The following is a 23,946-nucleotide window of genomic DNA, read 5'->3' as shown; positions in this document are numbered from 1 at the left end:
ACAGTATGTCATCAGCATTAGTGATAGGCGATACCACTTATTTTGTTTTCGATACGATACCGATACCTTCAAGGCCAGTATCGTTGATACCGATTCCAAAACCGATACTTCTAAACTGAACATTTCTTAAATTGTTGAATTACTAAGATTAAAATGGGTAATGATACCCATTAAACATTATATTAGAAAGGCATTTTAACATTCAACATGCCTTAATTCAAATTTATGAAATTATATATTTATTTACACATGGTTAAAATGTTTACATGTTGTGGTAACCATGGCAATCAACAAAATATTATAGGCCCATTTGGTAACTATTGTCACTGTAATGTTCATTTTCATAAGAGACTGCCAGTTGCACCAATAAAATGTAACCTTTTATTATGACAGTGTATGATTTATATTAAAATTGGTAACAGAATAGAACATCAGTATGAATTTTTAACATTCAATTTAAAACAATTTAATTGCTCAAACTATGTAGGCTACAATTTGTTTATTGTGAAATAGCTCAAACATATATTTTTCTGTCTTCTGTTAAGCATTGATTGAATCACTGATGTGATCTATCTAATGACAGTGGTTGAAATGCATTGTTGGCAGTGTGTGAACGCTCTCTGCGATTGATTGGTTCTGACTTGCAGCATTTGCGTGTCTTCAGTTCAGAATCAGATAAGCAGGGAAGTGGTTCTACTACACAATTATTCACTAACATAGGTAATTAATCCAATTCAATGCATATTGTAAGCATTAGATTTCTTGTCAAATAAACAAAATTATTTTCATTTGAGTATCGATACTTTCAATTCTCAACGTCAATATCGATATATCGATACTTCGTATCGATCCGCCCATCACTAATCAGCATGTTCTTGTAAGCTGTGCAGGCAGAGCGAGAATGGCAGGCAAACAGTTGTTTACATTTGTTATTGTAGTACTGTCACTCACTGCACTGTAAACGCTCACCGGTGAATAATAGACGATGTAATCCAATAACGTGGTCTCTGGTCGTCTTGCTTCTGATCTGTGCATGTTCATGTGTTTTGGAGGAAGGCAATTTGATGTGAGGGTGCGAATGTATGCTTTCAATGCTAGCAGGCTAAAGTTAGCATTTCCCAGATCACCTATTGCACCTTTAAATGCTCATAATAATGTACTGTAGGTGTTTTGTGACTTGTATGTGAACAACTTGAGTCTTGCAGTCAGAAATCCAGTCTCAACTTGTTTGAGGTTTTAGAACGCTGGGGGCTTTGAATTTAATCGTAGTTTTGGTTTGTTCTGTACTGTACTGAATGTGAAGCACATACTCTGCTCAAGGGTGAAGTCTATGGTTTTCAGCTGATAGCTATGGCGTCACAGCTGATCTTCTTCCCTTTTCACCTCCACAGGTGCTCTAATGAATTAATCTTCCATCTCATCTATAAACCAGTATACTTCAGTGCCCACAGCGCCCTTCTCTGTCTAATCCTCAGGCAGGTGGTCACCAAACTCACAGCAGCAGCCAGTCAATCATCGAGAAAAACCAGCCAAAGATAAGCTACAAAACGAGAAAACAGACACACACATGCTTATACACAAGCACACTGTAAAAATGATCAATGTAGCAAGGTTTAAGGAAGGAGGCAGGAACCGGAGAACAATCAAATAAAACTTTATTTAAATGAAATGAACAAACAAAATACCTGCCAGCAGTCCCTCACGGACGACTGCTGGCTACCGAAATAAAATATAACAAAATAGAAACAAAAGCAGGCTTGTTCCTCTCTCGATCATCCACGTCGTCGCTCATTAGCAATCACACCACCTGCCTGTTCGTCACAATCAACAAGTTATGGCAACGTTTTTTTTTTTACATTACTTTAACTCATCAAAATAAGTTAACAAATTTATACAAGAATCAACTTTTTTTTTTTCAAGTCAGTGTAGCTCCTTAACTGTCATGGGACGCCTAACTTTACTTCACTATATTTCAAATAAATCCAAATCTAATTATGAAAATGTATATATCGTTGGAAAGGTCAAAGACTTCTAAATAAATATTCTACCCCTGTTTTGTGTTCCAAATTAAGTAGGAAGAGTACAAGTACAAGAGTACTTTTAGTACAAGAGTGCACCTCAAAAATCTAATTAAATAAATAAATAAATCAATATTTTGTAAAATATATATATAGTACAGTATATTTGATTTACTGTAAATTTAAACTTCCATAACTTTTTCATACTTTCATTTGTTTTCACTTCAGCAATAATCTGCTGAGTGTTTTCTTTAAAACAAGACCAAACTTGGGTATATATCCCAAAGCATTCTTGAATTACAACCATTTAAGTGTGAATAGTGCATTTTAACCCCCATTCTCGAAAAGGGGGGTAACAGCTAAGTGTAATTTGACTTAAACATATAATGACTTAAACATCCAAGTTGATTGTACTTAATGTCAGACAGCAACTTTTTTTCAGTGCATAATAAATGTAATACAATTATATCATTTCTATGATGCTCCCAAAATGGCAATAATCTGCATGTCATGTAGCACAGTATAGAAAACACACAGATTATAAACCCAGCTAAACTGTTCACATTTAAAGTATTTTTTATGGAATATTGCAGTATTTATTATGTATGCATGCACATTTTTTTATTCTTGTTTTCTCATAATGTATTTATTCACGATAACTTCCTCTCCCTCTTGCAATGACATCTCTTCTCTGATGATTTGTTTACTGGCGAGAAAATGAGTCATGTCACTCACATAAGATCACAGAAATAGCAACGATTCAATCAAATCTCAGTGAACAAAATCAAGCCCCGCCCTACATTTGTTCTAGTTCTAGAACACTGGGATATATGCCACAATAGGCAAGAAGAGACTATTGCGACTTCCATTTCACGCCGACTACAGTAGAATGACAGGAAAACATTTATTTGTTTTATCAAAATGTCCAAATAGAATATTACCTTGCCCAATTGAATGAGAAAGGCTTTAAATATAGAAAATTAAAAAAAAAAAAAAAAAAAAACATCTTAAAAATAAGTAAATAATATAGTACTAATAATAATTTTCCCAAAAGTCATTGCATTTGTGATATGAGTGGACTGTGATTGTAAGCGACTACTCTGTCAAATGACAAATACTGTCCCGTCACAACGTGTTTTTTAAAGTCCAGTCTGCCAGCTGTCCCAACAGCTGGCCGTTGTAAAAAATTAATATTCTCTAATGATGGCACTATTCTTACAACTCACTGCACATCATAGGGCCACCTGTCATGAATACAGAAGGTCAAGGACACTATACTACTTTATTCTGGATGTGTGCTGTGCATAATTTAACAGATCTAAAGCTGGTAATGTTGTATGGCCATAATGAAGAATTCAAACTACCTAGAAATAATATATGGGTAAGAATGTGTATTGGGTGATTTAAAGGGTGTTTTTTGCTTGAAAAAACTGAGTTTGAGTCTCGGCTTAAGATCCTTTCCTTAAGATCCTTTATTAAAGGGAAGAAAGAAAAAAAAACACAGTGCTGAATCATGTAAATCAGGTTTAATTTACACTGTAAAAAAGGGGATGTGATCTGAGCAACTTTTTTTGTGATCTTAACACAAACGGCAGCTAGAAATATATGGTTTCTATGTGTAGCCAATTAGAAATTGGGCCATTCCACTGAATGGGGGACATTTGCTTGTTGTAACTCTTCAAAAATAAACTTAATTTTTTCTTTTTCAACATTGAATCTAATACTACACATATTTAACTATTCAAAATGTGTATTGGTCAATCTCAGGCAATTTTTTTTCTTTTTTTTTTACAAGGTTTTTCAACAAATTCCTTTGTTTTCCCCACAAGAAAGTGGCTATTTTAAAGAAATTGTCGGTTATTTGTTCAAAAAATTTATATTTGTGCAAATAAAATCACTAAAATAGAAAGGTTTTTTTTCATTTTAGAGACAACCGAAGCCTCATAATAATCATAATATTTCATGGTTAAGTTTAGAGTTGAATGCTAGAAAATGCTATTTTTAGTGTTCTGTGTCGTTTTTAATTATAGGTTTTAAATTTGTAGTTAGCTTAATGTGCATGACATTTTGCTTAATAATAAAATGTATTTAGAGGTAATTTTCATGCAATTTTATACATATAATGTCCTGTGGACAGAAATATCACCCTTTCCGTGGAATGGCTCAATTACAGTTGACTATTTATATTTAATAAGTCGTTTAACCACAGCATAATTTTCTCTGTAATTTAATTGTAGTTTTTTTTTTTTCCTGAACTTTGACTTTTCACTTCGGAGTGAAAATTTAGAATTATTTTTATTATTATTTCAGATTTTTAACGTAACGTTAGCCTATACAACTTAGCTCACTATGTTTTTAAACACAAAATGTGGAAAAGTGAATAGCAGATGCTCTGCCTAAAATAAATGTAATACCTATTACCTATAAAAAAAACTGAGTCTTGAGAAAAGAAATCAGTCTTGTCAGAAGTTAAATGTCATAGCCTCCGGTGTTTTGCTTAGCGCATGAGAGAGAGAGAGAGAGAGAGAGAGAGAGAGAGAGAGAGAGAGAGAGAGAGAGAGAGAGAGAGAGAGAGAGAGAGAGTTTGAGACTCGCTGTGGGCTCCGTTGTACACTTCTAATGTTCAGCTCCTATGATGACCACGGAACACACATCACGTTGGAGTGCTGCGCGTGGGATTTGCTTGAGCTGGCTGCACGGACGCTTTTATCCTGATTAAGTAACGGTCGGGCAAACGACAGACAGCCCTTACAGCACCTCAGCCGGCATTGAGCAAGAAGTCAAGGACAATCTAACGATAAAGGGACAGGACGCTTGCTGACTGTTTATTTAGAAGTGCAGTCGAACAGAAACGAAATATCTCCTTCCTGGAAAAGAGCTCGTGCTGAATCACACAGCACCGCAATGCGAATGTCGAGCGAAGAGCCGCTTAAGCCAGCACAACTGCACTTAACATGGGCGAAAATAGAGGAATTAACCGCCACACAAACAGCTGAATCGCGAGAAATGTTCTCGGTTCCCCTTCTAAAGTAAAGCACCGCAGTGAGACAGCGCGATATGGATGTTTTCGACACCATCTAATAATATACAACTGGCGGTGCATCTATGAGACAGCACGCGGTAATCTAACCGATGAATTATGCACGGCGGAGCATGAAGTATACCGAGGGGTGACGCTCGGTTTCAGAGACCGGCCGGTGCGCCGCTAGCTCTGTCCCACATGACCTACTTTCAAAAAGCTTTAATGCAGGAGAGATGCAGCCGCAGTGAGAAACAAACGAGACCCGTCAGCACTGAAAAACAAGCTCACTGCTTGCTCACATGTGTGACCGAAGTCGTGTGGACCTCAGGTGACATGATCGTCACGGCCGGATCGTTAACTTGCAAGACTTGATCGAGAGCCATCACCTCAGCTATTGTTGTTTTTAAATGATTATATCACGCTGATAATATTCAGGACTTGAACTAACGGGGAAAAAAAGGGACCCTGGAGCCATTGACCTTTGCACTTGAAACAGCATCGGATTATTTATTTATGCTGAGACCACTGACAATTTCAATACATGCTGTTTGGATTTATATTGAGCCTTGGGATTTTTTTCTTAGCCAAGCTAAGATCTGCACAATTGTGTCTCTGTGATGTCATACAGTTTGATAGTGAAAGGGTAAGCATAAGCAATACTAGTTATTTAATGACTACCTGCAATAGTGTAGTGCTAGCTATAGGCTACATGTAAGCTCAGGAGATGTTTTTTATTTTTAATTATTGAATTTATTTTTCGGTCCAAACATGTGGTCATTGCCCTTAGTACGTCACACTGACGTTCCACAGAGAGTGACTGAAAACTTCATTTTGTCTGGTTATCGCTTCCCTAACTACAGCCTCAGGCAGTGCCTAGCCTCCGCTTTTTGTCCCACCAATGAGACTGGAAACTTCTGGACACACTTTCTCCCCATCTTTGTGTTCGCCTTCCACTTTTTAGAGGTGTTCACATGGGAAGGAGCGCCAGAACCTAGCAGTCCTTTTTTCTACCCCTTCTGGAACTACTTCCTGGGGGTGTTGTACCTGCTGCTAGCCAGCAGTCTGGCTCATCTTCTCAACTCCATGTCACTCATCATTCGTGAAATCTGTTTCTTCGTAGACTACGGAACTATCAGTGCGTATACGGTGGGTTCCTCGCTGGCATATTACTACTACATCCATCCTCAAGCAGGAATACCAGAAATTGGATTCGGGGTTCAGAACAATTCCCAAAGGGAGAGATTGAACACTGATGAAGAGGCTTGGAACTCTGCATCTTCTCCCACTCTGTTCCAGCTATTCTTTGAAAGCCTGTACATCCCATCCACCTGTCTGGTTGCTATCATATGCGTTGTCACCTGCTGCAACACCAGACAGCGCTGGCGGAAGTACCGCTATGCTGTCCGCACCCTCGTCTTCCTCCTTCCGTTTTTCATCTCCTCCGCTCCCGTCTTCTACCGACTCCTGAGTCCCTCCGCAAACGCCGCGTCATCCTCCTCCCCTCATGTGATTTCTACCATGGCTGCCTTCTTCTACCGCCACTGCTTTTGGCTGGTGGTATCTGCCATCTTCAATATCAGTAAAATCCCAGAACGTTTGTCTCCGGGGAACTTTGATATCTGGGGTCACAGTCATCAGTGGTTTCATTGCTGCACTTTCCTCTCGATTTTGGATGAGCTGCAGATGATCAAAGTGGAGGTGCGGGCCCTGCTTCTCAACCCAGCGTTGGTACTATCATCTGTAATGCCACCTAGACTCCCTGGCCCCACATTCTGGTCCACCTATGGGGTCATGGTGATCCTGCAGGGGTGCATAGCGAGCATCATAGCCTTGTTTGGCTGGCAGGCATATCAGATCTTCGCACCAGAGCAAAAAAAGCTTAAGGCACATTAGGAGGCTCCATGACGTTCTGGTCGGGTTTAAAGCTCTCTGTATGCGTTTGGTCTTTTTTTTTAAACAATGTTATTACAATGTTGATTTCTGCTGTGTAAACTGCTGTCATTTCAATCATAATGAAGGGTTAGCTCACCCAAAATGAAAATTCTGTTGGTAATTACTCACCTTCATGTCATTCCTAACTCTTAAGACTTTCGTTCATCTTCAGAACACAATTCTGAGCGCTTTCTGTGCCTCCATTGACAGAGTACGCTACGCAACTACCACTTTCAAGCCTCGGAAAGGTAGTAAAGACATAGAAGAAATCCAGTGGTTTAACCTCAGTTTTATGAAGCCACACAAGTGCATTTGTTGCGCAAAAAACCTCATAATTTACCACCTAATTTACTAAATATTAATCTCCATCATACGTTCACAAGAGCACCATGTGTGTTGTGTTGATGCGAGAGCAGACATTGTTACTTTAATGATGTCTTTACTACCTTTCTGGGGCTTGAAATGTCAATGAAGTGACAGAAAGCTCTCGGATTTCATTAAAACGATCTTAAGGGCTTACGGGTTTGGAACGACATGAGGGTAATTAATGGTAGAAATTTAATTTTTGGGTGAACTAGCCTTTTAAAAGGGATAGCTCACCCATTCATGAAAATTGTGTCATAATTTACTGACCCTTGTGTTGTTCCAAAACTCACATAGTTTTCTTTCCTTTGCAAAGCACAATAAATATAACATTTTTATAAAAATTTCAAACTGCAAATAGGGCATCAAGTTAGCATGAAATTTTTGCATATGATTACTAATATATTCCAAGTCTTCTTCTCTTCGTATGATGAAGATATCAAATTGTAAGCCTGTAAGTCATTGGCCAGTGGTCCAACATATTTTAAAACAGTCAAAACATTCTTCAAAATATCTCGGTTTGTTCCGCAGAACAACAAAAGAAGTTAATGATGACAGAATTAACATTTTTGGGTGAACCCCTTTAAGTTAAAGTTCTCAATAGGCATTATTTGACGAAAACTGTGACACTTTTACCAGGTTTCATTGTAAAGACTTTTCGAGGGAGGCTGGTTTTTTTTTCTTTTTTTTTTGTCGTGTGGTCAAAGTACTTGCCGCTCTGTAATCAGCTGACTCTGCCACATTTGCTCCCCAGGGACTGTACTGTTGAAACTATGTTTGGGTTCTAGAATGTTCTCATAAGTCGGGGTTTAAAACGACGCATTATTGAGCTTTTACTAGGACACCTTACATTGCAACAGTCTTCACAATTGAAATTCTCTATGTCCGTGTTTGTCTATCTCGCTTTTTCTCTCATCCGCCCTCTTACATTTCCTCCCTCTTTTTAACAAACCCTTTAAACAGGAAATGCAGACAAACATGCATAGCATGAGCCAAAGTGTTTGAGGCTAGAGAAATGAGAGGGGTGTGGTTTCACGTTGCTTTACACCACAAACGACACAACCTTTCACAGTTTTAAATGAGCATTATTTTTTACTTTATATTATCATTACTATCAGTTTATAGACCTTAATTAAGATGTGACAGCATAGGTAATAACACAATATTTCAGTTGAAATACTGTATACTGTAACTATGCATTGCTATTGATTGTATACACTTCTCAATGACTTGACGTTTGGTTGAAGGCCTTGGCGGGAGGACTGAAAGGTGAAAAATTAAGCCATATATCATTGTTGAAAAACATATCAGCAAGTACTGTTTTTACTGGAGGCCAGTTTTGAAGACACAAAGTTGTCTGTGGTAGATATTATCATTATTAACTTCAGTTATACAGCCTTGAGTTGTCTTGTCACTGGTTGAATTTTCCTCAAACCAATCAGATGCTTTGAGTAAGTGGTGCTCTTATGAGAGTGTGTGAAATGTACAGGTTATTTAGTCTGAGAGTGTGGTGTGGTCTAACAATATTTGTGAATTTCCGTCGGAACATGTCTTTCTGTGTCTGTGAACGACAAATTGAGGTCGTTGATGAATCAGACGTTGTGTGGCTGTCAAAAACAATGTCATGTCTTTGTTGTTCTGTCCTCATATTTCAAAGTCAGGCAGGCCGAGTAGTTGCAATAGGTGTGAGGAGATATTCTAGCATCTCTTCAATCTTCTGTATTTTGTCGTTCATTATTCATTAATAAGCCTCATACTTCATACTATTTGTATTTTCTGACGAGAGACCATTTTTTGATTGCACTTTGTTGCACAAGCATAGAATTCAAATCTAGACAGATTATATGATTTGCACAAACGTTTCTGCGCTAATCTGTGATCTTGAAAGGGAACCATCATGTTTTAACATTGAGCAGGGCTGTCTACAAATGGACAACTTTTTAAAATCGGAAAGTTACAGCAATTTTGACAGAGCATTGTTGGGCCGTCCACATCATGCAGTTCTGACATATTGCTGTCCTTTTGTGAACACCAGTATATGTAGTTATACAAATGTACAGACTAGACCTTATCAAATATATTTGCTCTGGAGAAAACACCAAAATATGAATATTTAATAAGTGTGTGTTTAAAACAGGTTGTTTAGAAATTCTAGTTCTAGTTCGTCTAGAGCAGTTGTAGTTCTCAGGGGAGAAGATAGATTATATTCTTAATGCACTGGAAACTACTGTATGCTGTCTGCCCACTGCTGGAGTGTGAATAAAACCATGGTTTACTTCTGTAGATCATGCTAATATAGGCTTAAATACGAAACTTGACAATACTAGTGTATATTAATATATATATATGGGTTTTTGTTCTGTTTCAACTTCAAACTGTATCAAGAGATGAAAACTAGAGATCAATAAATTGAAATGATAAATCAGCTCTGTAAATGGTTTTTATTCATATAATATACGTTTAAATAATTGAACTTGCAAAGAAGTGGTTTGAGTTCAACATTAAGCTGAGAAATCCTTTTAGAGCAGGATGTCATTTGGTTTGCAAGTGTATTTGCATATCCGTGTGTGTGTGTGTGGGACTCTTATTACACAAAACCCCCACCCCACCCTCTACCTGCGTCCGTCTGCTTCTATTGTATATATATGCTTTACAAAATGAAACATCACAACACATGAATTGATCCAGGATATGCAGCTGTGACCTCAGACTGCCAGGTAGACAATAGTGTGGGGCAGATACCTCGAATGTAAAAGCGGAAGGAACTGAGGAATACATTTTCCATTGCTCTCTGTTTTGGCTCTTTTCCAGCTCACTGCAGACACTAAACACAGCACCTTATTCGAGATGTGTCCACTTGATGGAGACATACAGCTGTTTGTTTTCTCTTGGCCTGGAACACTTAGTTCAAGGAGGAAATCCTCTGTGTGTTTTTGCACCTTGTTGTCAAAACATACATGCCATGACATGTTTGTTTTTACAGATACTGTAAGTAGTTAATGGTAGTGTAATAAAAAGTGACAGTAGTGCTTTTTGTTCAGTAAGTTTTTTTTTTTAAAGAAATTAATATTTTTATTCAGCAAGGGCACATTAAATCGAACAAAAGTCAAGACACTTATAGTTTTCTATTTCAAATAAATGACATTTCTATTCATCTGATTTAAAAAAAAAGTATAATTCCTTCCACAAATATATTAAAATGCAACTGTAAAATGCAATGATTTCTGAAGCATCGTGTAATTCTGAAGCGTCACAAAAAATAGAATTACATTTTATTGAAATAGGGAAAAAAATGTTGAGAATAAGAGACTAACCACAAACTTTTGAAATATAGTGTAGTTATGAATAAGGTTTATTGTTTAGTATTATTCTGCAAATAATACACTTATCAAAGAAAAAAGTTATTTATAATCAGTTGAGTTATTTATGCTTTTGGGCATATTTCAGATATATTTTACCATCTTTAATTAAAGGAGCAATATAATTTATAGTGAATACATTGTGTCATATAAAACTGTTTGCATAGTACATTTAACAGAGCTAATAATCTAATAATAGAAACACAATAATCATAAACTGGCAAATGTCACCTTGTACTTTATACCCTGAATATGACTGAGCGATTCACGCATAAAACACTGCAGATTTCTGAATCTTCAGTTCTCTTGGCATTCGAATATTGACTCTAACTCATATACTGCACCTCCAGATATATAAAAAGATGCTAAATCCATATTAAGGATTTTGTTGATTCAATTAGTCTTTTCCCTGCCTGACTTTGATGTTATGATTAAAACAAACCAGAGTGGGATTGTAGTCAGTGTTTGTGAGGTCAGCATGTTTTCTTTGCAAGGTTGGCCAGTGCTTTGTCATGCACTGTCTTATGCTGAAGGGCAAAGCTGGATGGGGTCAGAACGCCAAGGCCTTCGTCATTCACCTGGCCCATCAGCACATAGTTCACTCCTATGAAGTAAATTCACAATGATTATTAAACTATTAAGGTCAGTGAAATGTTCAAAAATAATAGCCAGTGACACATTCTTAAATGTCGTACATGTAATAGAAAATGAGTCATGCAAGACTGCTTGTAGTAGGTGTGTGTGTGTGTCTGTTTTCATGTTTTTCTATCCCATTAGGGACTTCAACCAGTCTCATGGTGACTTGTGTCACTGTGTGGACCTAAATTGAGGTACCCCTGAGGAAACAAGCTTATAAATCATACAAAATGTTATTTATTTTTATTGTTGGGGGAAAAAATGCAGAAAGTTTAGTGTGATGGGTAGCGTTGGTGTAACGGGAGATAATATACAGTTTGTACAGTATAAAAACCATTACGTCTAAGGAGACTCCCCACAACAACAGTGAACCAGACGTCCGTGTGTGTGTGTTTCGTTCACCTTTACGCAGTGCTGGACACTTCATACACGTAGCTGTCAGTGTGGCAGACGTGGTGGGTCCTCTTTTTCTGAATTGAAGTCTACCTGCCTTATAGACCTTTATGACAGACACCTCAACTTCAGCACTGCCTTGAGATCCTGGGGTCACTGATGTCACTTTACCAGTCAACACTGTGGGAGAAGCAGAGAGACAAGTTGCTTTGTTTTCCAAATGCATGCTTCTGATTCCAATACAAATATATATATTTCTTAGTAATAAATAATTATAAATATTCCTTATTAAAGAAATTGAACATTAAACGTGTGATTGTTAAAGTAATTAAAAAAAAAATATGAATATTGTTATTATGGTAACACTTTACAATAAGGTCCATTAGTTATTAGTTAAAGCTACACTGTGTGATTTTTAGCGCCATCTAGCGGTGAAAAGGTATATGACCATCCAGTGAATATTAGTTTCTGTTCCTATCAATTCCGATTTCGTTTTAACTCCTACGGTGGCCAATGTAGTCCAAGATTAACATGGCTTCCAGTTGGACCTCGTCCATGAGTGTTAACTGAAACGTAAATGCGAAAGGCGAAGCTTGAATTAACGGGTATGTCCCTCTTTGGCTAATGTACTTTCAAAATGGAGGGGCAACATGGCGACCGACATTAGAACCCCTTACCCGTATGTATTTTCAATGGCATATTATACACTCACGAGAACACTTTATTACTTGAACGAAGTAAATATACATTAATGAACACATATAATTTTGAAAGAACTAGAAGTTTTTAGCTAAGAATAAACTAAAAGAGTTACACAGTGTAGCTTCAACTAAATTAGTTAGCATGAACTGCACTTATTTCAACATTTACTAGATTATTCAGATCTTGTTAACAGTTAATGCACTGTGAACTAACATGAACAAACAATGAATGACTCTATTTTTATTAACTAGCCTTAACAAATATGAAGAAATACTGTAACAAATGTATTGCTCATTGTTAGTTCATGTTTGTTAATACATTAACTAAGATTAACTAATTAACTTTATTCTAAAGTGTTACCGTTATTATTCTAGCTTTGCATCTTGACTGTTAGTGTAGCTATATTTGCTGTAAGCACTGCTCTAAGGTTTTCTCCATCATTACGATGGGAACAGCTGGCTGCACTAGAAGCCTCAAATCTTCCTGTGAGTCTGCAGAAAGCCCCAGGGGTCCGTGTCTGTGACAGGCAATTAGGGGAGAATGAAGCAGACAGAAATAGCAGAATAAAAGAGACATAAATGAAGCAACTCACCAAAATGACTGGGGCAGAAGCGGGTCACGAGAGTGCCTATTCTCTTGCATGGTTGGGAACACAGTGGGTTGCCCACTGGGGCTTGAAAGAAACCGATAAAATTATAAACATAAATATGTAGTCTAGCACACGCAAGGATATATATATATATATATATATTATTATTATTATTATTTATTTATTTTTTTTGCTCTGTCACACAAATAAGCATTAGTACCTGCTTTTGTTGTTTTGTTCCCAGGTTTTGCAATGGGATTGGTCTTTGGCTTTGCTGTTGGTTTGACACCAGGCTTTACTTTTGGCTTTGCCGTAGTACTTGTTGGTTTTGGCTTAGGTGTAGGCTTCGTCGCAGGTTTTGCGGTTACTTTTACGGCAGGTTTTGGTGAGACTCTAGAACCAGATCTTGTTGTAGGTCTGACTGGTTTGGGCTTTGATCTTGGCTTAGGAGTTGGTCTGGGTGGTACGGGTTTAGGTGGTCTTGAGGGAGCTTTTGGTGTCGGCCTACTAGGCTTAGTTTTAGGTTTAGGTCTGGCTGGTTGAGAAGTGGGTTTAGTAGGTATTATGTCGACTCTTGGCCCATGTACTGTGTCAAGGCTAGCAGTGGCTGTGCGGGAGCTTCTGGGAATACTCCTGTAGTGAGCCATGAAGCCTGAAGCCGTCACACTCAGATCCGATACAAAGTGCACCAGCAACTCATTTCCATTGGTCACAACCACACTGACAGAGATATAAAGAGCATTATTACAATTATTTCAAATAACAATTACAGAATGCTGCAGGAATCCTAAAACTCGGATACAAGTTAGGATTTTTGTACTTCCGGATCCATCGCTCCAACCTCAATGGGTTTTATTGGATGTGTTTTTGGTTAAATGCCTGAAAAAAGTTCTGTGGTTAACCCAAGCTCAAGATATTTTCAGGTTTTATTTAATGACATAACATTTTAAGCGTTTACGTATCCTAAAAAAGCTTGCTGAATGGGACTACAAAGGTTGTAGGAGCATTAAACATCATACCAAACAGGGGTGCGTTTCCCAAAAGCATTGTTAGCCAACTATGGTCGCAAGTTCCATGGAACTTTATTGGTAATGTCGGGACTTATAGTTGGCTTTGGGAAACGCCCCCAAGGTAAACTTATCTACGCACGCACTCATCCACTTTTATACTCTCATTGTTATATTTGTGCGTTTGCAAACTTACAAGTTGTGTTTATTTTTTATTTTTTATTTTTTTAATTAACTGAACGTGTAAGGTGTAAGAATCATAAATGTTCGTTGGTCATGGAGCTTACTTTCTGCAATAACCCAAAAGCCAATAGAAAAATCATAATGGCTTTTTGTTAGCCAGGGAACCATGGTGATGCTTCTGGGCTGGCCTATGGAAATATGCCATCACTAGTAGAACTCTATAGATTCAATTATTTCTATTATAGCAGCAGTCTTAAAGGTGCAGTCAGACATTTTTTGGTTTTGTTTATATCTTTAGTTGTTGTATCCTAACTAATGCTTTTTTTTTAACATCTTACAACATTAGTGTTGTGTTTTTAGGGTAGCATGTCCTAACAAAATCTCAAGACATCTTGCATTTTGAACACAAGAACATGTTTTATGTGTGCCCTCCCTTTAAGAAACGCATCTAAATGAGATCTGATGAATCTGAAAAAAGCACAAAACACACGGATTCCTTCCAAGATCGATTAGCTGACTGTTGAGGCAACCAACCAACCAATTTTAAAGAAATGTTGCACACACCTTTATGTTATGTTACGTCATGGCAGTTGTCTTGGATTTATGCTGCCACCTAGTGGTGAGGATGCAGCATCATGGAAAGCAATAGTTTCCCCCCTTTTCCTATTGCATATCAGATCAGCATGATGTTTATTTTACTGAGCATATAAAGACCCGGTTTCAAGGACAGGGCTTAGATTAAGCCATGATTAGGCCTTAGTTCAATTTGGACATTTAATTCGATTTTATAAACATGCCTTAGAAAAACAAACAAACAAAGAAAAAACATTACTGGTGTGCATCTTGAGACAAAACAATGACACTGACATATTGTAATATGTACAAGTTGCTTTCAATTAAATCAGCTCAACCATGCTTTTTAGTCTGGCACTAGCTTAATCATTGTCTGTGAAATCAGTGGAAAGTGCTTAAATAGGCCTGAAACCGCGTGACAAGTGCAGCTCATACTGTTGCCACATTCAAAACTGTAGCTCCTTCCCTTGACCTTTACTGATCAGCAGGTTCAATATGATTAGTGGTAGGTGTAGGGAAGGACTTTATGAATAGGGATCAGTAAGGTCACAATAAGGCAGCTTTTATTTATGATTCAAAATGTTACTATTACTTACTGTTTTATAAAGTACTACAATATTCTGAGGTGCAAATAGTATTTTCCTCTTTTTGAGCTAAGTATAAATAGCATCTAACACTATTTTTTACACTTATTTCATTACTAACGAGCAATGAAAAAAATGTAATATCCAACATTATCAGGACTTGAATAAAGGGCTTCATGGACCTTCCCAAGTACAAAGGTTATATTTTGGAAGAGACTGAATGTGCAAAGAGAAAGCATGTCCTAATTGGGAAGCACATTCTTCCACTATAGCTTCCCTTAGGATGACTGACCTTGCAGAAAACAACAACATCCTTTTCCTGTGTAGATAGATAACAATTCTCTGTCCTTAGAATGAAGTTTGGATGAAGTTTGAAGGACTCAATGTTGTTGTGCATGAATAGAGTTTGTACTCACTCTGGAACCATGTCTCCACAGAATTTGCCAATACGTCGAGAGTCATCAGTCTCTCCCCCGTTGAACAGGGCCACGTAGTCATAACGACAGTATGTGTCTAATTCCAAGTCCAGCTTCTCAAACTTAACCTCAATCACCTGGACACACACACACACACTTTGTTTTTCATGTTTTATGTGGACTTTGCATAGACGTAATGGTTTTTGTTACAAACTGTATATTCTCTCCTCTTACACTAAACACTTTTACATTTTCAAAAACATCACAGTATGTTTTAAAAGCTGTTTTTCCTCATGGGAACCAAGAAATGTCCCCAAAAGGACAATGATTTTGGATATTGCCATTTTTGTGGGGATATTTTGTCCTCATAATGTTTACACACACACACACACGTTTTATGGAAACATTCCATACATTTTGTTTTGGAATTATTATTATTTTTTTTATTATTAAAAAAAAAGTTTCATGCATCAAAATCTAATAGCAGCACATCTATAGTAAAGCTACAGTAAATATGATTCCGTCTCTGATGCCTTAATGGTTGTTAACTTAACAGATTGAGAGTAGATGAGACAAATGCAAGAGAAAAGGAGCTGTGAATTGATATTTGCAGGCTGACCATGTCGGGCTCCACAGATATGTGCCAAGAACTCTACACCCTTGCTTTATTTAGTGTAAGCGGTTCTATGTGTATGCAAATTAGCCCCGCCTCCAATTACTCACACCAGCTCAGAGATCCACTTGTTGACGGTCACACGTTGACGTGATTAGTTACAAGGTAGTTTGTGATGTCAGAAACAGCAGCTACATATATAAACAACGCATAATACTTGAAGCTACCTTAAGCGGTCCGTTGTACTGCAACTACGACTAGTGAACTTATAGGTATACTGATAGCCTACTAGTTAAATACTTGTAGCACATTTATTAGTTTATTAAAGTAGGCTTTGAAGCATCTTAATAAACACGTTTACTGCACTTTGATTCTTCTCCTTATTTCACTATAGCGGCTAATAAATCAGAATTCACAGAAAACACCTTCTGTGTTGAAAAATATAGTGGATACTCTTAGTAAAATAATAGTTTAGTAGTTTTATACTGCAAGTATACTTAAAAGTTTTAATGAAGTGAACTTAATATCATACAATATCGTAATATACTTTAAAAAAAAGACTTTTTATGGTCACACTTTAGATTAGGGCCCAATTCTCACTATTAATTGACCATGACTTGCCTCAATAAACTCCTAATTACGGCTTATTAATAGTTATTAAGGTAGTTATACATAATTTTTTTGCACTTAAAGTATATGTTACAATTTAACTAATTTTTATACTTGAAATACTTTAACTCTTTCCCTTCCAGTGTTTTTTTTTTTTTTTGCCAGTTGCCAGCCAGCACCAGCAATTTTTATTATTTTAACACAAAAATGTCATGGCCCCCAGAAAATTATTTTGTACGAATATCTGAACATGCAATATTTCCAAAGAAATAACCTACTTCTCGACCACCGTAAATAACACAGGCTCTGCTAAATAAACAAACATTTTATTCTAGCTTCAGGCTAACTTTTTTTATCAACACTTGACAAATGACATTATAAATGTTAGTTAGATTACCTGATGCATATGCTGTAATACAATTAAATAATGGTTTGTATTATAAAAATCATCTATCGAGTGTCATTATATGTAGTGAGTTAGCACACATGATTAATGTTTCGTGCTTTGACGCTCCCTGGTTTTCACGGTGCATTGTGGGGATTTTAAGCGAACGTTTTCTGTGCACTGGTAGGATTTTGAGGACTACTGAACTGGGGAGCCTGGGTCGGAATCAGAATAGGGTAGATCGCAACCATCAATACCCCCAAAGCTTGCACAGTCATCCATATCTGTTTTCCTAATAAATCAATATTTTCAAATAATGTAAGTTTTTAAGAGTATGCAAATACTCTTAAACGTATTGCTAATTTTATATGGGCTGTTTTCCGCATGGGGAGATGGCAAAGATTTCAGATATTACCATCAACTTGGGGACATTTTGGCCCCAAAACATAGGGTTTACCACACACACACACACACACACACACACACACACACACACACACAGACACACACACACGCGCACACACACACACGCACGCACACACACACACACACACACACACACACACACACACACACACGCGCGCGCGCGCGCGCACACGCACGCACGCACGCACATGCACACACAAGAAAAAAAAGCTAATTTTCTTATAAAGGTATAAAGGCCCTTTCATGCACTTTTCCTGCCCCTCTCTTGCGCTCTCTCTTTCCACGTCCCACCTTATACACTTTCTCTGAATGAGGTCTTTCACATACTCTTTCATACACTGTTTGCTGTAATCATGAACACACACTAGAGTTCAAATTCATCCAAATACACACACATACTCAAAATCTCATAGCAGCACATCTATAGTAAACTTAAATATGATTCCGTCTCTGATGCCTTAATGGTTGTTAACTTAACAGATTGAGAGTAGATGACACAAATGCAAGAGAAAAGGAGCTGTGAATTGATATTTGCAGGCTGACCATGTTGGGCTCCACAGATATGTGCCAAGAACAGCTGATGCCTGCTGGGTAATCAGATTCCGGCCAGTTCGGTGTCTTCACTGAACCCTGAGGCTTCGTCAGTCTGCCACCACAAAACTGATTCTCTGTAGGGAATAGGGAGTGGAACGAGAATTAGAATGACAAAATTAATTAATTTCAATTCTAGTACTGGCATATATTAAATTGATTTTCTGTTGTTGATAGAAGTATACTTGTTCAGCATGGATGCATAAATTGATCAAAAGTGACAGCAAACACATTTGTAATGTTACAATAGCTTTCTATTCCAAATGTTCTTTGGAACTTTCTGTTTATCAGAGCATTCTGAAATAATTTGCAGCACAGCTGTTTTTTTAACATTGATATTATGAAATGTCTAAAAGCATATCTGATCAGCCAACCGGTCCTACAGCCATTCTCGGCGCTAGTCACAGACCCGACTGTCAGACTGGGGGGTACAAAGAGGCGAAGGCGAGGGATGGGGTGTGGGGCTGGTGGTTGCATATCTGTATATATACAGTATGTAAGAGTTTGTGTATGTGTAGGCCTGGAGAGTGGCTATGCCTGGCATCATAATCTAGGTGCCTCAGTCCGCAGGATTGTCATAGCGATACACAGCAAGTTGCCATGGAGAAAACCTTGATCAGGTCTAAGGGGAGTCAGGGAAGGAACGCAAGAGCGGCTCACTGCAGTGCTCTTCCAGGGGAGTTGTTGTTCCAACAGCGGCCTTGGCCAATGCCAGTGCTGGTTGAGGGCGGCCGAAAACATATAAGATTGGGATTGTTTGGTCTTGGGGCAAGTAGCCGCATTCCATTTACACGACTATTCTCATGGTCCATTTGGGTCTCCGAAATTATCCATTTGCCTTTGCAAAGCTGTGAGCTTCTCCATGATGTTATCCATATTCTGGTTCATACACACAGTCTCAGTGCTGACAGCTCTGCCCTCTGCTTCAATCATGACGGGCAGCCTTTTGAGGCTTTGGACAGCTGTCACCGTCTTTTTAATTCCTTGATAAACCAGGGCAATGCCTAATCCAATTAGCAGAAGACCTGTTATAATGGTTCCGAATAGGTAGATATCTTCAACGTCCTCCACGGAAAGAGCCGCCAGACACACGACCACCCACCTATCCCACGCGTCCATCGTGTAGCCAGCTGTGAACGTTTCGGCAGGGCAGTCAGGTTCCCCCGAACCCAAGCATCTCGTCAAGAAGATGGTGTCAATTGCGTTGAGAGACCAGTTGATCAAATCCATAATTTCTTAGTTTGGAGAGCAGTGCTGAGAGAGTCTCAAAGTACAAGACAGTAGACTAGACGTGATGAGAGAAGCAAAGCAGGGGAGGTAAGGGGAGAAAATGCCCTCTCCCTCCGACACTATATTTTATTTAGTTTAGAAAAAATTAACTTCCACTTTAGTGTAGAAATCTAGACGCACCCTAGCGGCAGCAAAATTATTTTGCAGCTAGTGTGGTCTAGCAACTCTGCGTTGGCTTTCGAAGTGGAAAAACCAAACTCTGGTCAGGCCAATCACATCGTGTATAGAGTTGGTGAGCGGGCTTAACACAATGACGGCAGAGTTGTGACGGTTCTGTGCCGTGATTTCCATAGGTGATTTCCCTGATACTTGAAAACAAACAAGATGCTGCTGGCGAACAGCGGTCTTTCGATTCGGCTTTGGCCGCGACTCTGGATGACTTGGAGTTAAGAGAACGTCACTTAAGTCATTCTTAAAAAAGGAAGATGTGTTTGGAGTTTTGAGGAGTGGATATGGAAAAAGTTTAATATATAACTAGCTCTGCTGGTGGGAAAACGCCCCTCGGATTGCTATGCCAATTGTGAGTTCCCAGACCTAACATCTTGATGTAGATCTGGCTTGCCAGGCTACTTCCACTTATGAATGTTTCCAAATAAAGATACAAATCACAGGAATCACACACCATTTGGGAATTTTTGGGACAAAACCATTTAGGGATAAAACATTTGTAAAATGAAACTGTGACTAACATTAAGTCAGATGATAACGATATTCTATCAACGATAAATCTGGACCTAGAATCATCCCACCATCAACATGTGGTTTCCCCCCACTGAAATAAGCCAGGAATCCTCTTCCTCCTGTGCTGGCATCAGACACCATCTCCAACATCATGGTGTTGGAGGTGGAGATGAGGGCTCCAGGTCGGAACGTCCCACAGAACCGGCCCAGTTTCTGCACCGTGTATGAGTGTCCATTATAGACATCCACATAGTCATAGCGGCAGGTGGGATCCGCCTCTAGATCAAAGATCCTGAACTGGACCATCACAACGTGACCTTCTGGGACCTGATGGGAGAAGAGACGTGATCAAAATATAATGTCTGGAATATACTGTTACAGAGACGGAAGGTTATGGACTTACTGTGATGTACCAGGTGCATTTGGAGTTTGGTTTGTAATGAGAGGGGAAACCTTCACTAGCCACAAACCCCGAGTCAGTCACCAAATGGGCACCACACTGGAATATGGGCCTGGAGAGCATGAAGGAGGAATAGGAACAGTATGGTTCATGTTTAATGCAGTTATGTCTTTAAAATAATAATAAACAAAATGAATGAATGACTTTACCGTTCTGAAGTTTGGGGTCGGTCGGATTGAAGTTTTTAATGGTTTTTGAATTAAGTCTCTTACGCTCACCAATGCTGCGTTTATTTGATCCAAAATACAGGAAAAATAGTAACTTTGTGAAATATTATTACAGTTTAAAATGATTGTTTTCTATTTTAATAGATTTTAAATTAATTCCTCTGATGGCAAATCCGAATTTTCAAAACAGCTAAATGTTGAAAACATTCTTTTGTGGAACTGTGATACTTTTTTTTAGGATAATTTTTTGATGTATAGAAAGTTGTCCCATTTTGAGTTTGTTTTCTACCTGTTTTGCTGATAATGTCTGGAGGGCTTTCAACTAAAAACTTTGTATGCGTTTTGGCCGTTCATTTACACAATAACAGCATTTAGGGTGGCTGGAAACAAACTTTTGAAAAAGGTCTCAGTGTAAACAACACAACAAAACGCGAAACTTTGAAAACGATGTCATGCATATGCATATTACGTGTTCGGTCTATAATGTTGGCAGCAGAATACAGCGTTTTTAGCGGTTTTCGCAAATCCGTCTGAATGATCGTTTTACAGTGGTGTTGTCTGTATGTGGGAAACTCAAAGTAAAAACTTCTCTGTTTTAAGCATATCGTTGTCGTGTAAACACCTGAGACTTATTGTCAATCTTCTATTCTGTTAATTAGTTTTGTCATCCTCGTCGCCTGCCTGCTGCTTTCCATGGTTACATATTGTTTTGAGACCAGTTCCTGGTCTTGTATTGTTTGATGTCAGTGTTCATGGTTGTGTTTCCTCCGAATTATTTTATGGTTATTTCAATTCTTGTATTAAGGAGTATCCCCTTCATTGTGCGCTTCATTACAGCCACCAACCATGACAAACGTTCAAGAGAACAGCACTGTTTTGCTATAGAAATATTGATTCTGAATTTCTTAAAAAATTCTATACTGGTTCCAACCTGATTCTGTCATATTAGAAAGAAATGCATACAAACCGCAGCCAATTGAACAGTCATGCTCAGATGAATTTACAGATAGGGCCACAGATCTTTTTGGACATATATATATAATTCAGACAGTCTATAAGCAAATCTTTCAGTTCACATACATCACACACACACACAAATAAAACACATAACCTCATCAAAAACATCATAACTATTTTCAGAGTCAGAACTGCCATAAATGCCAAACTTTACTTGATATGCGCGGTAACACTTTAGTTTGATAGTCCACTTTAGACATTCAACTAACTATAAGTAATTTTGCCGCTACATGTCAACTATCATTTGAGTATTAGTAGACTGTCTGCTTAATATCTACTAACACTTTATTTTGTTGGTTCCCCAACAGATATTCAACTAAGTAACTTGGCGACTACAAGTAAACTTGATCTCCTAACCTGAACCCTAACACCTAACCATACCCTAACAGTCTACTGACAGTCTAACCATTAATATTTTTAAAGATTTTCACGCAAATGCAGGCAGCATTCAGATGTAAGTTGTGTGCCTGCTCTTTCTGCACTGATCAAAACCATCACTTAAATAGCGATTGCTTTTATTGGCCGGCTACAGAATAATGCATGAATTTAACAATTAAATACGGCTGTTTTTGTGGCATAAACATTGTGTTGTTCAGCTCAGGCTGTAAAGAGATTTTTTTCTTATCTATAAATAAGATAGTTTGATAGCTCTGTGAGAAACTCATTTTGCCAGTTCATGCATTCCCTGGGAAAATAAAATATAAGAAGTTATTTTGATGTGATGGTTTATTACCAAGCAATTACACACTCTCACTAAACTAATATTTAAACAATAATATTTATAAGAAACAAACCTGCATCTTGATGCAAATTCATGTTTCTTATAATTGCAAAATTGTGTAACAAAGATTGGCAATGGCATACAAAATGCATACTATGAATACAAAAAAAACCCCAACAACTTCAACATTATCCTGAACTGAACTTATCTTGACTTTAAAAATACAATAATTAAAGTGGACTTTTCAGGACGTTAATGTTTCCTGTCTAATTAAGAGCTGCAGAGAAACATTGCAATCAATGTTTCCTGCAAACTGCGTTTATGCGTTTTATATCCAGATCAAGCCCTGCTGCTTTGTTAGGCAGATATTAACATCTCACGTAGAGAAACACACAAACCTTCTCCCACTTACCTTGTGAAGTTGGTCTGGCTTTGTCCATGCACCCATCCTAACCCCAAAAACAGAAGCCCCAAATGCCACACGCACACATCACCCCACATCCTTCTTCTCAAAGAGGCACAGAGAACGAGTCAGTGAGGGACTGGAGGAGAGGGGCGAGTTTAAGGGCGTGGAGAACGACAGGACTGAAAGAGGGATTCAAAAGGCAGCGAAAACGAGAGCAAAAGTGAGTGAAGGGGAAGAGTTGTGTCCAAGATGCCACTTCTGTTAAATCATAGAGAGATGGACATTTAAAATTGAATGAAATTATATTTACAACCAACCAAACACACTAATCACTATTCATTGCCTCTTTCACAGAGATATGCCTTGTCAGTAAGTTGTATTTTTAGGGTTAATTATGTTTGTTTTCCTTGCGTGTTAAATGCTCAGGGACAAAAGTGATATAAGAGCAAATGCTTGCAGCTAAACAGCGCAATTAGGGCTAGAAATGTTCCGTTTTCTTGGTGGCCTTTTAGTTCTCTCTCTTTCTCTATAGGCCTGTCGTTACACTGCGGTGCAGGGAAGGAATGCAAGTCAAGCCAAACTTTCTTACCAGGGCACTGGCGAAAGCAAACATGTTATTAAGTCCTTTTTATATAAAATTCCTTTTTTATAACTTTCGTATAGCTCTGTACTATAATCATCAGCTTATTTGTGTGCATCGCACACTGTAAAAAAAATATTGTTGGTTTAACTTAAAGTAAGTAACCTGGTTGCCTTAATTTTAAGTTCATTGAACTGGAAAAAGTGAGTTAATACAATGAAGG

At 38.0% G+C, this 23,946-nt stretch overlaps 2 protein-coding genes across 3 annotated transcripts in view; one reads left to right on the top strand and one right to left on the bottom strand.

Moving 5' to 3' along the window:
- paqr9 (progestin and adipoQ receptor family member 9) overlaps positions 1-23,946 on the top strand; it is a 37,989-nt gene that overhangs the window by 5,476 nt on the left and 8,567 nt on the right. Inside the window, exon 5 of one of the 2 annotated variants that reach the window (XR_016155157.1) lies at positions 1,392-1,479. Coding sequence is in view for 1 of the 2 variants with exons in the window: in XM_089128717.1 (XP_088984843.1) it covers positions 5,809-6,933 (1,125 nt within the window). In the remaining variant the exon portion in view is untranslated. Of the gene's footprint in view, positions 1-1,391; positions 9,761-23,946 lie in introns of those variants that run through there. The other variant, XM_089128717.1, reaches the window with a different exon arrangement.
- Positions 10,665-23,465, bottom strand: pcolceb (procollagen C-endopeptidase enhancer b). The gene is made up of 9 exons (XM_089128712.1): positions 23,150-23,465; positions 20,776-20,884; positions 20,441-20,699; positions 18,354-18,478; positions 15,778-15,914; positions 13,235-13,734; positions 13,018-13,098; positions 11,733-11,903; positions 10,665-11,298 (listed from the first exon to the last, which is right to left on the bottom strand). The coding sequence occupies exons 1-9, from the start codon at positions 23,236-23,238 to the stop codon at positions 11,168-11,170; spliced, it is 1,602 nt and encodes a 533-aa protein (XP_088984838.1). The 5' UTR covers positions 23,239-23,465; the 3' UTR covers positions 10,665-11,167.

Source organism: Pimephales promelas, chromosome 1 (assembly GCF_988280905.1).
Source record: "Pimephales promelas chromosome 1, fPimPro1.hap1.1, whole genome shotgun sequence".
NCBI classification, from domain to species: Eukaryota; Metazoa; Chordata; class Actinopteri; order Cypriniformes; family Leuciscidae; genus Pimephales; species Pimephales promelas.
The sequence above is the reverse complement of the archived record's forward strand: the minus strand, read 5'-3'. Positions and strand labels throughout refer to the sequence as shown.

Coding starts and splice junctions, on each gene's coding strand:
- pcolceb (XM_089128712.1), bottom strand. CDS start 23,238: ATGTGGGGTGATGTGTGCGTGTGGCATTTGGGGCTTCTGTTTTTGGGG. Junction 13,099..13,234: donor GAACAAAACAACAAAAGCAG/GTACTAATGCTT, acceptor GTTTCTTTCAAG/CCCCAGTGGGCAACCCACTG. Junction 11,299..11,732: donor GTGTCCAGCACTGCGTAAAG/GTGAACGAAACA, acceptor TTTACTTCATAG/GAGTGAACTATGTGCTGATG.